A 13,639-nucleotide genomic window follows, 5' to 3' on the forward strand; every position below is an offset into this window, starting at 1 on the left:
TTTTTGGCCCTTTTGAAAAGTTGCGTGCGTTGGTGATGATAGGATAGCGATCAAGAGAGATATGCGGATGCAGATCAATAAAGGATATGTGCTTGTGGATCAAGTGCTATTATACTCGCAAGCTCGGAAAACGACAGAGGCAAGAATATAGAAAAGGATAGTGTACGCAGCGCGACACTGCCTGTACCTATAAGCCAACCCGTCTACGGGAGCGCCCCGCCGCAAGCAACTGCAGGCCTCTCGCCCACGCCGCACTCCACCACACAGTCGCACACCGCCGACACGCGAAACAGCTGGCTCCTGCCGGACGTTACATTGTTGACGGAGTCGGGGTGGAGGCTTTGGCCCCACAGCCACGGGGCGATCGCGGGCGCCTTGGAGCCTCAGCCTCGCAGTTGCACGCCTGACGACCAAAGGAACACTCGCGCCCTGAAAATCAACATCGCAATGTGAACAGAACAATCCAACATTTGGCTATTTAACGTTCTGCAGTGGATACATGTGTGCATGTATGTATGTATGCTGGGTATCTAGCGGACAGAAACGAGCAAGCAATGACTGGCAAGCCAAAAAGTACCACTGGGTATATGTGCGTGCGCCAAAAAAGCATATTAACATCATGAACATTGTGGGGCGGGAGGATTCAGGAACGACGATCTCAAGGAGCAGGATGCGCAGCACCGTCAACCACGCGGAATCAGATTCTGATGACTGTATTGACGCCTAGCGCTTTTGCCTCGCGGATGCAGCACGCGAGACAGGTGCGCCCAACGCGACCGATTACGGCGTGGAAGCCTTTCTCCGCGCACCACGAGCGCGCAAGGAGTTCGAGGTCTTTGGAGGCCCGGGCGTCGAGGACGAGGACAGCTCCCTCTTCGCCAGTCGGATTGACATCTTCCCTTTCCTCTCGGGGTGAGGTCTGTGGTGATGATGCGGGTATAGTATATACGTGCGGCGTGAAAGGCAGGACAAAGTTCGCGTCCAACACATCCGTCGCGGACACAATTTTGTACTTGTGAGAGGTGTGTAGCGGGTGCGCATTCAACGGCTCCAACTTCGGCGACAGAGCTGCACTGGGATCCTCGTCTGAGACGGGCAGGTACATGCGCGTTGGCGCGATGCTTGGCGAATCCGGTGGATGTGAAAGCAACGGCTCAAACCCATGCGAATTGCGACGGATGAGTTGCGAGGATCTGTTGCTGCCGGTCCGATTGCTGTGGATGCTGCGTTTGGACGATGTGCGAGAAAGCGATGAGGTTTGCGAGCGTTTGAGCATGCGAGGAACATTCGGAGCGGGCGACGCTGTGGGCGGAGTACAGGGCCAGGAAGTGACGAATTGAACGTCGTGGATTAACGATAGGGTATGCATGCTGCGAGCCAATGAAGCAAAGGTGACAGAGGCCACATGAGACTCCGTCTCTGCAGTGGGGGTGGAGAGAGCATCGCTCTCTTGCGGACCTGCGTTGGCTGGAGTCAAGTTCCAGCACGAGAACTCCATAGAAGGAATAGGGGGGGTTGCGCCATCGCGAGGCATGGTGAGATCCTCGGCTTTGACATTTGATTCGTCAAGATTCGGTATGACAGCGGATCGCAACATGATCGGGTCCTCTTCGGTTGTGGTGAGAGATGGCCCCTCGGGACGCAATTGAGTGCTTGTGACAGCATACCAACCGTCAGCAGAGTCAGCCGGAAGCTCTGAAAAGCCAACCCAACCCATGCATTCGACAGCGCCCTCGACGCAGCCCATTACGCGAGCAACAATCGAAGCCTTGCTCCACCATGTCCTGTTGGCATAGATGAAGCCACCGTACAGGTTAGCGGAATCACCAAGTGCCGCAATGGCCAACCTATCGTTCTCTAGTAGGGTGGAGATGAGAAAATGCGAGATGCCTTCTCCGGGCAGGATCAGACCGGTCAAGTAGGAGCGGCTGAGCCAGCCTCCGACATTGAGCGCGTGATCCGGGCTATCGGCTTGTGCAAGCAGTGTTGTTGTTAGCGGGACCTGCAGCGCGCGGGAATCATTACGGTCCAGCGGTGGTTTTTGCAAGTTGCCAAAGTAGCTGTCTAGTACAGTATTTGAGCGCGGCGTTGCCAAAGGTGTGCCATAGACGCTGATAGATGCGGGAGTGCTCGGGTCTAGGAATCTCTCAGTAGGCGGCGACGCCTGTTCCGGTGTATAGAGGACCTCTGGGACGGTGATCTTCTGGGCCAGCTCGGCCACTATCAAATCAATGCCAGGCCATTGTATCGTTTTGGCAAAATGCAAGAGTCCAGAAAGCTGTCGGGCTTGATGCTGAGGTAGCAAAACGAGATCAGACCTGACTTCATCTTTTGGCGCACTCGATCCGAGAAGGGAAAATAGGCCATTGAGTTTTGAATCTGGTACAGAAGGGCTCGTGTTGTATTCTTTGACAACCAGAATGTTCTCGAGGAATCGTCGCGCCAAGACAAGATCCCAGTCCGTTTTTCGCGTTTTCAGTTTCAGGAACCCTTGGAAGTCCTGGGGACTCACATGCAACTGGCGTTTGACGTCATCAACCTCCATGCTTGATATAGCGTCCAGACGAAGCAGAAGTTCACAGGCTAAAGTGATCTGCAGAAGCAGGATGTCTCGATCTGTCCACAGCGGTTGTGTGTCAGAGACCACTTCTGCCTCGGCCTCGCCCCAGAGAATTTGGCCAAGTCGTATCCGCCATTCGACTAAACTAAAGTCGAACCACACTCCCCTCAGCCGCAGAATCTTGAGCAATGTATCGATCTGGACCTTCATGCCAGTAGGATCATCAGCAGTGCTGTCGTATCCTGGTGGTGTAAGAAACTTGCCGAACAGGTTGGCATAGAGGTCTCCGGGCGCCTGATTATTGAGAATTGTCATTCGCTCGGGGCTGTCGTGGAATGCCTCCACCAAGTCGCCGAGCTCAATGAGCCGATCATGCACCATTGCCATATCGACGGCTCTAACGCCAAGTCTCTCCGGGTTCTGCTGCAGCAGCTGCTTGTTCCTCATGCCCTCCAAATACGCGTTGCTGGTCTGTGACTGTTGGAGGTCTGTGACAAGGTGGTCGGACTGTGGCAGCTCGAGGAAGTGCGCAAACCCAATGGTCCCCTAAGAACAAGCACGCGATTAGACTTGTCGGAAGTAAGCTTAGGGACGGGTGTATGCTTACCGACTCTAGACCCTGAGCGCTGAGCATGCTCGGCGCCTCTACCACGTCCAAGTCATAGCCTTGGTATGGCTTGTCCTGATCTGAAGATTGCTGCAGCGAGGGCAGGTGTCTGTGAAGCGTCGCAGCAGAGTAGGCGGGCTCCGCGAGTTGCACGGAATCCGACACATCTTTTATATGTAGCTCGGCGTCCCAAGGGAAGGACACCCTGGGAACAGCACGCTTTTCCGTTTTGTGCACGAAGAAGTTGGGTGCACCGGAGAAAAGCGCATGTACATGTTCCTCGCTGAGCTTCTCTACGGTCTGTTGCTCTTTCCTTTCTGGTTCTGCCGGCTCTGTTGGTTCTGCCGAAGGCGTGGGCAGCGGTACGTCTTCCGCCTCGGCCTCAGCGCGTTGAACGTCGATTGAGCTGCTCGACTTCGCAGGTCTGGTAGATTCGGCGATCTTGGAGTCTCGCGGCGGTTTCGCGGGGCCATCTTTCTTGACAGCAACGGGTATCTTTGAGACGAAGGGCGCCATTAGCTTCTGTGTTCACATAACGGGGTGGGTGCAGGCAAATGGTGGGCGTACAGGTGCGGCAGCAGCCTCCTTGTCGCTGTCTGCTGCTTTTCTTTGCTTTCTCGACTTGAAGAAAGCTACAAGCCTTTCCCGCTTGCTCTTCTTCTCGTCTCCCTTTGCTACTTGGCCATCGGCAGCTACGCTCTTCAGGCGTTTGCGCAGCGGCATGGTGAGTTTGCTGGGTTGAGTAGGGAGAAGGCGTGACGCATGCTGGCGAGGGATACTGGTCGATGGCGCGTCCCTGGCAGCGTCAACAAATTAACAGGCCATGTCTCGTCAATGCCCTGGGCGGGATCGATCAAACAGGGCAGCCATCCTTGACGCCTGGAACACGCCCACGGCGGGCGGAGCAGTTCCCTGTCACGCATCCCGCCTATCGTTGACCCACGCGCACGACGACCTATCGCTGCCCTCACATGCGCATCCACGACACGCGCCATTCCATAGCTGCAGGAGCCACGTCCATCTACGCCTCTTGGATCGGGCATTCGCCTCTAGCCTTTCGACATGCATCCAGGAGCCTTCGTTTCAAACGCGCCTGGGTGCATGCGCTGACGAGGTGGCTGTTCGCCCATCGTAAACGAGATGAGGCCCGTCATGGAAGCCGCGCAAGGTTCTGGAAGCTCAGACGCCAAGCCCAATCTCCTGGTTCCAAGGGCGGGGTTTCCTTAGTCATGCCAATCAGCCCCCACCCGACGGCAACCTTGGTTGATGTAGCTTTTTTCGCGACACAGACGATTGACCACATCTGAAACGACCGAGATCGAACGCGGTCTGTACAAAATAAGATGCAGATGATGATAACCTTCTTCTGGACTCCCGGATCATGAAAGCTTCTTCTGCTGCCTGTTATCTGGCCAGAGCCTATAATCACCCTGCTCGCTACTCTATCTTCTTCGTCTACTTGTACTCTGGAAGAAGTCGTCGAGGAGACACCCCCACGTCACTTGTTTTCTAGTTTCCATTCCATTCGCCATGGCGCCGCTCCCGTGCGATATCTGCTTAGGCGTGCTCCAGTTCCAGCGGAACGAAGTACCAGCGGAAGGGGAGCCCCCCGTGCCAGACTTGAACGATTGGCTATTCTTTGGTTACCATCAAACTCCAGTTACTGTCAAGGTCTCGTCAAAACAAGACTGCTATGTGTGTCTCGTCCTGTGGCGGCAACTTCCCCGAACGTGAGAGAGATTTGTTTTGTATATACCTAGGAAGAAAACATCACACGAATCAAAAGGTGTGATGTGTCTGGTTAAAGTGGCGCTGAATCACTCGCTCTCGACATATATTCATGACTGCTACGATCTACGTTGAGGGAACAGCCGCGTTTATTGTATCTCGAATCCGTTGAGCATGACCGTACTAACATCCGCATGATAGACACGGCGCATGAACAGCCAAACGGGCCGTAGCCTCTCTGAGCCATGATTGGAGTGATAGAAATTTCATAAAACTCACGCAAAATAACCTAAATGCATTGTCGCGAAATAGTGTAATTTACGAGCTGCCGCCGACTTTCGCGGATGCAATTTTTGTAACCTTGCGCCTTAGCATCCGCTTTTTATGGCTCGATTCGCTCTGTATCACACAAGACGCGGATGATCTCTCCGAGTGGGCTACATGAGGCATGTTTCATGCATCAAGTGTACTCACGATCACTTATCAACCTACCTCTGCCTCTCCTCTCCCCTGTCTCTCCCTCTGCTTCTGCTGCAGGAGGACTTTCAGGCTTCCTCACCCAGATCCCTCGCGTCTATACGGTCCCACAGTCAAGGTTCGTATTGAATGCTTCAACGCTGATACTAAAGTTGCAGAATGCACGATCAGACGTGATCAGCTGTGGAGGGAGAACGTGGCCGGGTGCGATCTCAATACGCGCAGCTGGGCCTCTAAGTAGAGGCTGCTTTCATCGCGGGTCCTATATTTTGGCCCCAGTCAGATATTCGGGGGATGTCGAGATCTCAGAGCCGGCGAGAGTTATCCAGCGCGACAAATTTATCTTCATGATTGGCCTGGGCACAATGGCGACGGATCTCTCAATCAATTCAAAGTACTTCTTGGTGATCACGAGCGGTAGGAACAATATACATTTCGCGCTATAGCAGGCCAGCATAGACAAGGTGCACAATGCCTGGTTAATAGCAATGGAAGTTTATTCTACTAGTTATCTCACGAACCCTCTCGATAAACTTGTTGCGTTGGCCGGCATCGCGAAACATATGTCCATTTTCACGGAAAATAAGTACATTGCAGGAATGTGGCGTATTCATCTAGAGAGAAATCTTCTATAGCAAAACATCGATAAGTTCCCCGTATCAGATATGCTGAAAGACCTTGTCTCTTTGTCTATTGAACCCTACATGGTCCTGGGCAGTGGTCGACGGCACTATCATGTGGATGAACTCTGATACATTTAAGAACATTATGGTGTTCTTCGGCATCATGGATGTGGTCCTTCAATATGAGACAGATGAAATTATGGATCGTGTCAAAGGCGGTTGGTTGGAGGTAAGAGGACGGCTGATGCCAGTGCCTGTGTCTTGCGACGAGCGAGACGTAAGGGAGCTTGGAGTTGGGTCATGGCAATTACACGTCGACCGAACGAAATTCACTAATCCAGTGACAATCCGGAGCTGTACCCCAGAGCAAGCGGAGTTATATGCCAGCATTGAGGTTCCTACATCCGACGCTGGACACTTCCCTTACGACAATGCTAAAGGCCGTCTTCATTACATGCCAACAGCAAACCACGAAGACTTTATGGCAGAAGCATTGAAGCTGCGTATCGTAGATCCGGAGAGCGGGATCTTTAAGAGAATTGGTGTGGTAAATGAAGTAGTGATTCCGCACCAAGTGGACAAGACACCACTGCTGCTGGCGCAGGGAAAGGAGATTATGAAAGCAAAACCTGTCCAGCCTTAAACACCAGGACGGTGTACATACCATTCATATTGTCTAGCCGGCATGCACATGAAATGATGTGATAAAATGATCCTCAGTCCCCTGCATATGATTAGCTAATCTGATGAGATGATGGAAGCGAACGAGGAATCAAACCGGCATTTGTGATCTTTTCCAAGCGACCTCCTGTGCGGGCTCTTTCTTCGGTGCATCATGTACCAATTTACAAATGCTGAGGATAGGAAAGCCTCTGAATATGCAGTGAATCCACAAGGACCTGTTATTAAATAGTGGTGTCTGGACTGGAATCATGGGCCCGGCTCAACCCAAGTACCTCACAAACTTTGCAAACGAAAGATTGATTATCACGAGCCTTGCTCCAATAAAAGGGCAGAAAAGCTATTTGAAACCGTGACAACCAATGCGAAATATTCAGAGAACGAGACAGTCATCAGCGTTTCCAAGTTTCCTCCCTCCGCCAGCGGATCCCTGCCCGCGGCTCAACCCTTCGCCCGTAAAACCGGGGTTGCCGGTATTTATATCCTCTTCTCTCGCGCTGCACATCAGTCCTCCTGGGGCGTTGGCTGCTCGAAAACCATTTTTGTGTGCTGGGTGAGCGGATCTTGTGCTGCGGATTATCACAGCTACTTACATTGTTGTTGCGGCCAGACCAGCTTATTATAAGGTTGATTACGAACAAATTGAAACAACAGCTACGCGAGTATGGGCGGATGCAAATCATCGAAATCAAAGAGGTCCAAACTAGTCTTGAATGCTTTGAGTGGTGTTGTTGATTCGATTACAAACAGATGATAGAGGAGCTTGAAATAACAAGCAAGGGCTGACTCTCACGCTCGAGCAACAGAGTAGTAAGCCATTGGGAAGCGTAGCTACCAGCCTGTCATGCATTGGAAGCTTGTTCAACCACACTAGACTTTCACCAATTTTAACCACTGGGGTGCCATTGTGTGAATCAGCTACTTGGCTCATACGGAAAAACAACACCAACGAAACGAATCCGTTGTCTCTACGTGCCATATCTCTTTCTAAGCTCCTAACGTCTCACCTACTGCACTGTTCCTCACACTTCCCGCAATAATTCGCCTCACTCATCCCAGTTGACCTTCAGTGCTGCAAAGCGTCAGCATACGCCCTCTCTCAATTGAATAGGGAAGTACTCACCACAAGGAAACGGCCAGTAGCCATCCCACACCTCCGTCAGATACCCATGGAAGACCTCTCCCTCTCCAACAGTTTTCTTGACACTATGCACTTTCCCCTGCGCCCCCGCCGCAGGCCTTAGGCCCTTTAACTTCGCTACCTCCTTCAGCATAGCCGTGAGCGCTACCTTCGCCAGTGGCGCACCCAGACACGCGTGCGGTCCCGCGCCAAGGTGGATGTAGGATTCTGCCGTGTGCGAGGTATCAAGCGTCTGGGGGTTGGGGAACTTGGCGGGGTCGAGGGACGCAGCATGCAGGTTGACAAAGAGTCTATCGCCCTTCTTCACGCTTACCGTCATCTCGCCGTCCGTGAGCGAAGCGTCCTTGGCGGCCTCGCGCAGGACGGCGGTTTCACCTGCGATACGGCCAGCTTCGAGCACGTACTTTGAAAGCTTTTCGAAACTTGCATCGTCCTCCTTCGCCGCAAGGGCTTGGACTTCGGGCCAGTGTTTCTTCCCGTCGCCAAGGAGAAAGTACTCGATGATTTGCGCGAAGAGTGACCCCTGATTGCTTACCATGCCCCCCGCAGTACCCAGCATCTGGCCCCACACAAGCTGCTTGGGCTCCATTCCGCTTTCCAGGAGCCTCTGTATAAAATGCAAACCATAACTCTTCAGCTTCGTCTCTCTTGGCCACACCTTGTGCGCGAGCTCAGACAGCTTGCCGAACTTCGCTACGAACTCGACGTTCTTCTCGACGAACTCGCCGAGCACTTTGACCGCGTTCTTGGACTTGAGGTGCAAGGGAAACGAGGCGACGGGATCCGCGTCGAAGAAGATTAGCGCGAAGACGCCGCTCATGAGGAGATACATTTCCGCCTCAGTGAAGATGCCATGCGGATCGTCGACCGTCTTAAGGGGCAGCTGGAACAGCTCACTCGCAAAATGTACATGTGCGAGGTTTCCGATGTCGCGGATGATATCGACCTGGTGGAAATCCGCGATTTTCGCGCTGCGCGACTTGAGCAGGCTTACCGTTTTAGATGCGTAGTATGACCGGACTTCTTTCTCCCAGCCGTCAACGTACAAAGCTTTACTCATCAGGCTGCGAGAGATACTGTTCTTGGGGCCATCGCCGGCGAGCATGAAGTCCTGGGCTGGCGCGCCCATGAGGTACGTCATTGCTTTGCCCCAAGTTACCTTGTACGTGTCCTGGTCTCTCAAGATGGTGGAGGCAGCGGCGTAGGAGGAGATGGGGAGGGGCTTAGGTGTGTAGACTGGCCTGGAGAAGTCGTAAAGGTTGGCTTTGTTGATGGTTGGGTCCTCGAGGGCGACTTTCATCGCCGACGGCACGGTAAGGGGGTAGTGTGCGTATACGCTGTTGTTTGAAAAGTGCTGAGGGAATGCAGTCAGGAAGAGCTTGTAAAATACACAGCCATTGTCGACGGCAAGGTCAGAGTCAGCCTGCGCGTAACCCCAGTTCGTCAGAGTGCGCGGGTTGTAGTCGCGCGTGTAGAAACGGTCACCCCTGACCAGAGCCACGGCATCGGACAGTACTGCTCTAGACACCGTGTACGATGGCGTCAACCCAGACCCCGGAGCCATGGCCTTCTTCGCATCCTCGACGACAATCCCAGGATAAATTTCGACTTTGTCCGGGTGGTCATACAGATGCTTCAGCTGCTCCGCGACGTACTTGTCGCTTGTGATGTCCTCGAAGCTGGTATGCGGCTCGAGCCCAAAGTACTTCCTGAACTCGTTCAACGACCCCAGATTCCACGCGCGGCTCTGTTCGATGCCAAGTACCTCGATCGCGCGCATGACTGCGGGCACGCGGTTAGGCCCAAAACTATTCGCGCAGTCCTCCACACTGGACACTAAGATATCGACGAGGGCCTGGTCCGGGAGACTGCCGTCTGCATTGCGCTTGATACCCGCGAATGTGCGCTTCCCCGGGTCTTTCTCGGACTTCTGGTACTCCTCATTGAGCTTCATGAGAAACTCTCTGTTGCTGACGGTCTTGGGGTCGCGCCCCTTGCCGAACATGCCGTCCCAGAGGTCCTGTGTCCACGCTTCGTCACGCGTGGACAGCGTCGAGTGCCAGCGGTATACCAGGTTGAACTCGGCAGAGACCTGGTTGCCCACTCCGATCGGTAGATCTTTAATATCTGCTCGCGGGTTCAGCTGCCAGTTGCTATCCGTTCTGTTCAAATTGAGTATGGTGCGGACGTAGTCGATGAGGATGATATTGACGTAGAGCCCGCATGTGACGAGGCGTCCCGTTTGGAAGAGATCGTTGTCGTACTTCTTCAGTTGTGCCTTGTAAGCCTCTGCTTTTTTCTCGTCTTTGGCGTCTTCCGGGGCCACGGGCTTGGGAAAACGATTCCCCTCGTTAATGAGGGCAAGATTCGTAACAACATTGTTGTGGAAGCGGTTGAACATGACGAGGAGGCAAGCCACGCCAGGTGGGAAGGAAAGCAGTCGCTGCTCGGAGAAAGCATCGGGCTTAAGCTTGCCATCAGCAAATGTACGCATCAGGTTCTGCTCGTCCTGATTGCTTCCGTAGAGCGGCGACAAATCAAGATACGAAGACGTGAGCGAGTTGGCGTAGTCCCTGTGGTCGGTTCGGAAGCAGTCGTGGATGATGATAGAGGCGAGGTAGAACAACACGCTGGAGATCTCGTTGGGGTGCCTCTCCGCATGCTTGCGCGTCATGACGCTGTCGAAGACGACGCCGGCATCTGGACGGCACGGCGTCTGCATCATGCTGGGCTTGACGGTTCTGGCGTACGGCGTACCTGCGGCGCCGAGCTGTGGGTGTACGAGGCTGTTGAACGAACCGTCTGCAGAACGGTACTGGTACTGTGCTCCAAGATACGAAAGAGGAGGGTGCTCGAGATCGTTCCAGAGCTGCGTTAGGAATTCTCCGGTCAGCCTGTCCCTCAACCTCGAGCCGTCCGGCAGGTCCGCGGCTGTGCGGATGAGAGCTTCCATAATGTAGTCTTTGTCATCTTGCGGTGTGCCAGTAGCCTTTGTTAGTCCAATGTCCAGAAGCGTCTTGTAATCCGTGATGCCCAAATGCGATAAGTCTCGCAAATTGCCTTGAATTCTCTTCAATGCCTCGCTCTCATCGGTAGGCTCGGGCTGCAGCTTGGAGCCGTCTCCTGTCCCAGTAGGCACGGCCGCCAGAGATGCACCTACGACGCTGGCGAATTTCTTGAACGGGCCGCCGACCTTCTTTGCCAACTTATCGAGTTCAGAGAGCTCGTCTGGTTTAGGTGGCGTAGTGCCAGGTCGCGTGTCGACGTGGCTCTGATATGTATTCAAAGACATGGTGGCAGTAGATGGGAGTTATGTATGCGCCTGAGAGTTTTACAGAGTTAGTATCGTTCTGGCCATTCGTCATATATTGACGTGTTCGAACTCGAGCACAAGCTCTGGACGGAAATGGGTTATAACGTTCCTGACCTTCCCTTCCAAACAAGGCCGGACGAAAGAAACGGAAGTACCGGTAACACCAAAAACGGCACTACTGTGGCATATAAATCGAGATTCCTCCCCATAGGACAATGCTCGAAATGAGGGGTATACAAAAGCTAACATACCTTCAAAATCGACCTCACGAATGCAAGTATCAAATAGTCGAGTTCTCAGACCAAGCTAGAGTGTAAGCTCACTTCTTCGCACAACGTCCGACGATACTCAATGACGTCCCAAGCTGACTGACAGACGTGCAGCGAACTCCGCAAGGCTGATATAAAAAGCACAACGATCGATCGATGGATTGGACAGGGGTATCGTGCTCGCTCGCTCGCTAGAAATGCACAATCGCAACAACCAGCACAGCACAGCAAGTCAACGCCTCACCCCAAGCTCAGGCACACCCATCTCTTATACACCTCCTCCGCGGTCCCTTCCGCGGTCCAGCCTAGCCAGAAACCGTGTGCCGTGGCTGACTGCCTCCGCCGATTCAGCCTCCAGACCCTGTACCTCAGCCCGCCAGCTGAGGGACGCAGACCGCGTCCCCACCACCAGTTCAAGAGGGGCCCTCGGCTCGCCACGGCGGCCAATCATGGTCGCGGGATTAGCTGGAAGACCGCAGGCCGCGTTACTGGCGCGCGAACTTGCAGCTGCTCTTGTGCTCGCGCCATCCCAACTTGCCAGACGTTGGCCGGATGCGGGTGAAGCGATACCCAGCCAGGTCTCGGCGAAGCACGGTTTGGATGCAGCAGCGAAGCGCGGCGCGACGGCAACGATGCCTGGCAAGCCGGATCGCGTGCCTGAAAGAAGGCGACGGCGGCTGAGAAACGGACCAAGTTCGGTGTGAAAGGCAGTGGCTTCAGCATTTTGGGGGTGGGGTGATGTTGACCGCCAGCCCTGTGCGGCTCGTATCTGCAAGGTCGCCTTCTCTATGGCGCCGAGCGCAGAGATGCGACCAACGATGTGCGGATGGGAGGAATGATGGACGCGCCTTCAATAATGTCTACGTGCTGTGTGGGCAGTGTCGTCGATCTTGTGCGACGTGGCTGCTAATTACATACCGCCAGACATGGTCCATGAACGGATGGCGCATGCATGGCGGTGGACCTGCTCATGCGAACATGCCACCAATCTTACGTCTGCTGTGCAGCCTATGGATCAGCCTTGCCTCCCGACTACCATTCATCGATATGTAGTCCTCCAATCGCATTGCGTCCTTCAAAGACATCTTCCAGCTGTGGGACGCAGCTGCCCACTGCCGAGGACCGAGGGAATAGCTCAGAAGATACCGGGGAAGATCGCATATCGCTTCTTCTTGTACTTGTCGCCGAACTCACTACGGTACCTGCGCTCCTTCTTCTTGCCCCAGGCACCCATCTGCGCGCCCGCAATCACGAGGAACAACACGGTGCTGAGACTCCAGCTCACAAGCGATACGCCAATCCACGCCATAATCTCGAAGAAGTAGTTTGGGCATGTGACCAGACTGAAACCGATGCCTCTGGGAATGCCCCGCTCGGTGGTGCCAGGACGCCGCAGGTTCTTAAGCACAATGTGCGTGTAGAAGTTGAGCACCTCGCCGACGGCAAAGAGGGTGATACCGGCGTAAGTGATGAGCGGGTTCGATTTGCCGGCGGTGGGCGCCCACGGAGCGTAGGCCCAGTAGGCCAGATTGATGCCAGATAAGATCCAGTAGTGTGCGCTGTTCTTGAAGATGTTGCGTGCGGGCATCGTGGCGGCTGAGAAGCGGTGCACGAACAAGGTCTCGTACTCGCGCTTCAAGAAGTGCAGTACACACATGACCATGGTGATCTTCTGGAGTTCTGACGGGGCCTCCGAGCTGCCATAGATCAGAGGGCGCCCGTAGTACACGAGCGGGTGAATGAGGAGAGGTCCGAGGTATTCGATAATGAAGACGGTCCGCCATGAGATCTGGGGGCCTGCCGTTGATGTTAGCGGGTAAGCGAGGCACAATTGGTGTCACGCACCCAGGTCCTTCACGTCAATAGCGCTCTTATTCCTCAAGCCCGTTTCATGGACCGTTGCCTCCTTGGTGTTGGGGATTGGCGAGCCATCGCTGCCCTTCGTGACCCTCAAGCGGTGAATGGAGAATTTGGAGGCGTCTGCGATCTTCTGGTGAATCTGGCTGGCCACTCCGTCTGCCTGCACTGTGATCGTGTCCGGGAGATTTTTGATCGGGCGGCCTGCATGAAGTCAGCTGCGAGAGTATTGGATCCTCCGGCTACCATACATACCACGAGGGCGCACGACGAGGGTGATTTCAGACATGTTGGTATATCGGGAGCATGCGGTGGTGCGGCACAACAAATAAAGCGCACCGAGGGAGGAGCAGACGTCGTGCTTGGCAGGCCATCCCGCATGC

At 54.2% G+C, this 13,639-nt stretch overlaps 4 protein-coding genes across 4 annotated transcripts; 1 reads left to right on the forward strand and 3 right to left on the reverse strand.

Annotated features, from left to right (window-relative positions):
* Window positions 1–545: 545 nt before the first annotated feature.
* On the reverse strand, window positions 546–4,290 carry CC84DRAFT_1143118 (uncharacterized protein). Its single transcript, XM_018176395.1, has 3 exons — window positions 3,735–4,290; window positions 3,168–3,662; window positions 546–3,106 (listed from the first exon to the last, which is right to left on the reverse strand). The coding sequence occupies exons 1-3, from the start codon at window positions 3,888–3,890 to the stop codon at window positions 698–700; spliced, it is 3,060 nt and encodes a 1,019-aa protein (XP_018037294.1). The 5' UTR covers window positions 3,891–4,290; the 3' UTR covers window positions 546–697.
* Window positions 4,291–6,107: 1,817 nt separating this feature from the next.
* CC84DRAFT_1215951 (uncharacterized protein) lies at window positions 6,108–6,638 on the forward strand (the record flags this gene model as incomplete). The annotated part of the gene is made up of 1 exon (XM_018182756.1): window positions 6,108–6,638. One exon carries the CDS (start codon window positions 6,108–6,110, stop codon window positions 6,636–6,638), a length of 531 nt encoding a protein of 176 aa, XP_018037295.1.
* Window positions 6,639–7,457: 819 nt separating this feature from the next.
* CC84DRAFT_1204578 (uncharacterized protein) lies at window positions 7,458–11,499 on the reverse strand. The gene is made up of 3 exons (XM_018181914.1): window positions 11,382–11,499; window positions 7,800–11,139; window positions 7,458–7,748 (listed from the first exon to the last, which is right to left on the reverse strand). The coding sequence occupies exons 2-3, from the start codon at window positions 11,107–11,109 to the stop codon at window positions 7,723–7,725; spliced, it is 3,336 nt and encodes a 1,111-aa protein (XP_018037296.1). The 5' UTR covers window positions 11,110–11,139; window positions 11,382–11,499; the 3' UTR covers window positions 7,458–7,722.
* A 1,035-nt stretch (window positions 11,500–12,534) lies between these two features.
* On the reverse strand, window positions 12,535–13,545 carry CC84DRAFT_1089761 (uncharacterized protein; the record flags this gene model as incomplete). The annotated part of the gene is made up of 3 exons (XM_018174324.1): window positions 12,535–13,196; window positions 13,245–13,460; window positions 13,512–13,545. 3 exons carry the CDS (start codon window positions 13,543–13,545, stop codon window positions 12,535–12,537), a joined length of 912 nt encoding a protein of 303 aa, XP_018037297.1.
* Between the last annotated feature and the right edge of the window lie 94 nt (window positions 13,546–13,639).

This window comes from Paraphaeosphaeria sporulosa (assembly GCF_001642045.1).
Source record: "Paraphaeosphaeria sporulosa strain AP3s5-JAC2a unplaced genomic scaffold CC84scaffold_4, whole genome shotgun sequence".
NCBI classification, from domain to species: Eukaryota; Fungi; Ascomycota; class Dothideomycetes; order Pleosporales; family Didymosphaeriaceae; genus Paraphaeosphaeria; species Paraphaeosphaeria sporulosa.

What these genes read in the sequence shown, in the direction of transcription:
- CC84DRAFT_1143118 (XM_018176395.1), bottom strand. Translation starts at nt 3,890, where the DNA reads ATGCCGCTGCGCAAACGCCTGAAGAGCGTAGCTGCCGATGGCCAAGTA. An exon ending in AGGAGGCTGCTGCCGCACCT is followed by an intron (nt 3,663 to 3,734) that starts GTACGCCCACCA and finishes TTCGTCTCAAAG; the next exon opens with ATACCCGTTGCTGTCAAGAA. An exon ending in GCGCTCAGGGTCTAGAGTCG is followed by an intron (nt 3,107 to 3,167) that starts GTAAGCATACAC and finishes GCTTGTTCTTAG; the next exon opens with GGGACCATTGGGTTTGCGCA.
- CC84DRAFT_1204578 (XM_018181914.1), bottom strand. Translation starts at nt 11,109, where the DNA reads ATGTCTTTGAATACATATCAGAGCCACGTCGACACGCGACCTGGCACT. An exon ending in CTACTGGCCGTTTCCTTGTG is followed by an intron (nt 7,749 to 7,799) that starts GTGAGTACTTCC and finishes GACGCTTTGCAG; the next exon opens with CACTGAAGGTCAACTGGGAT.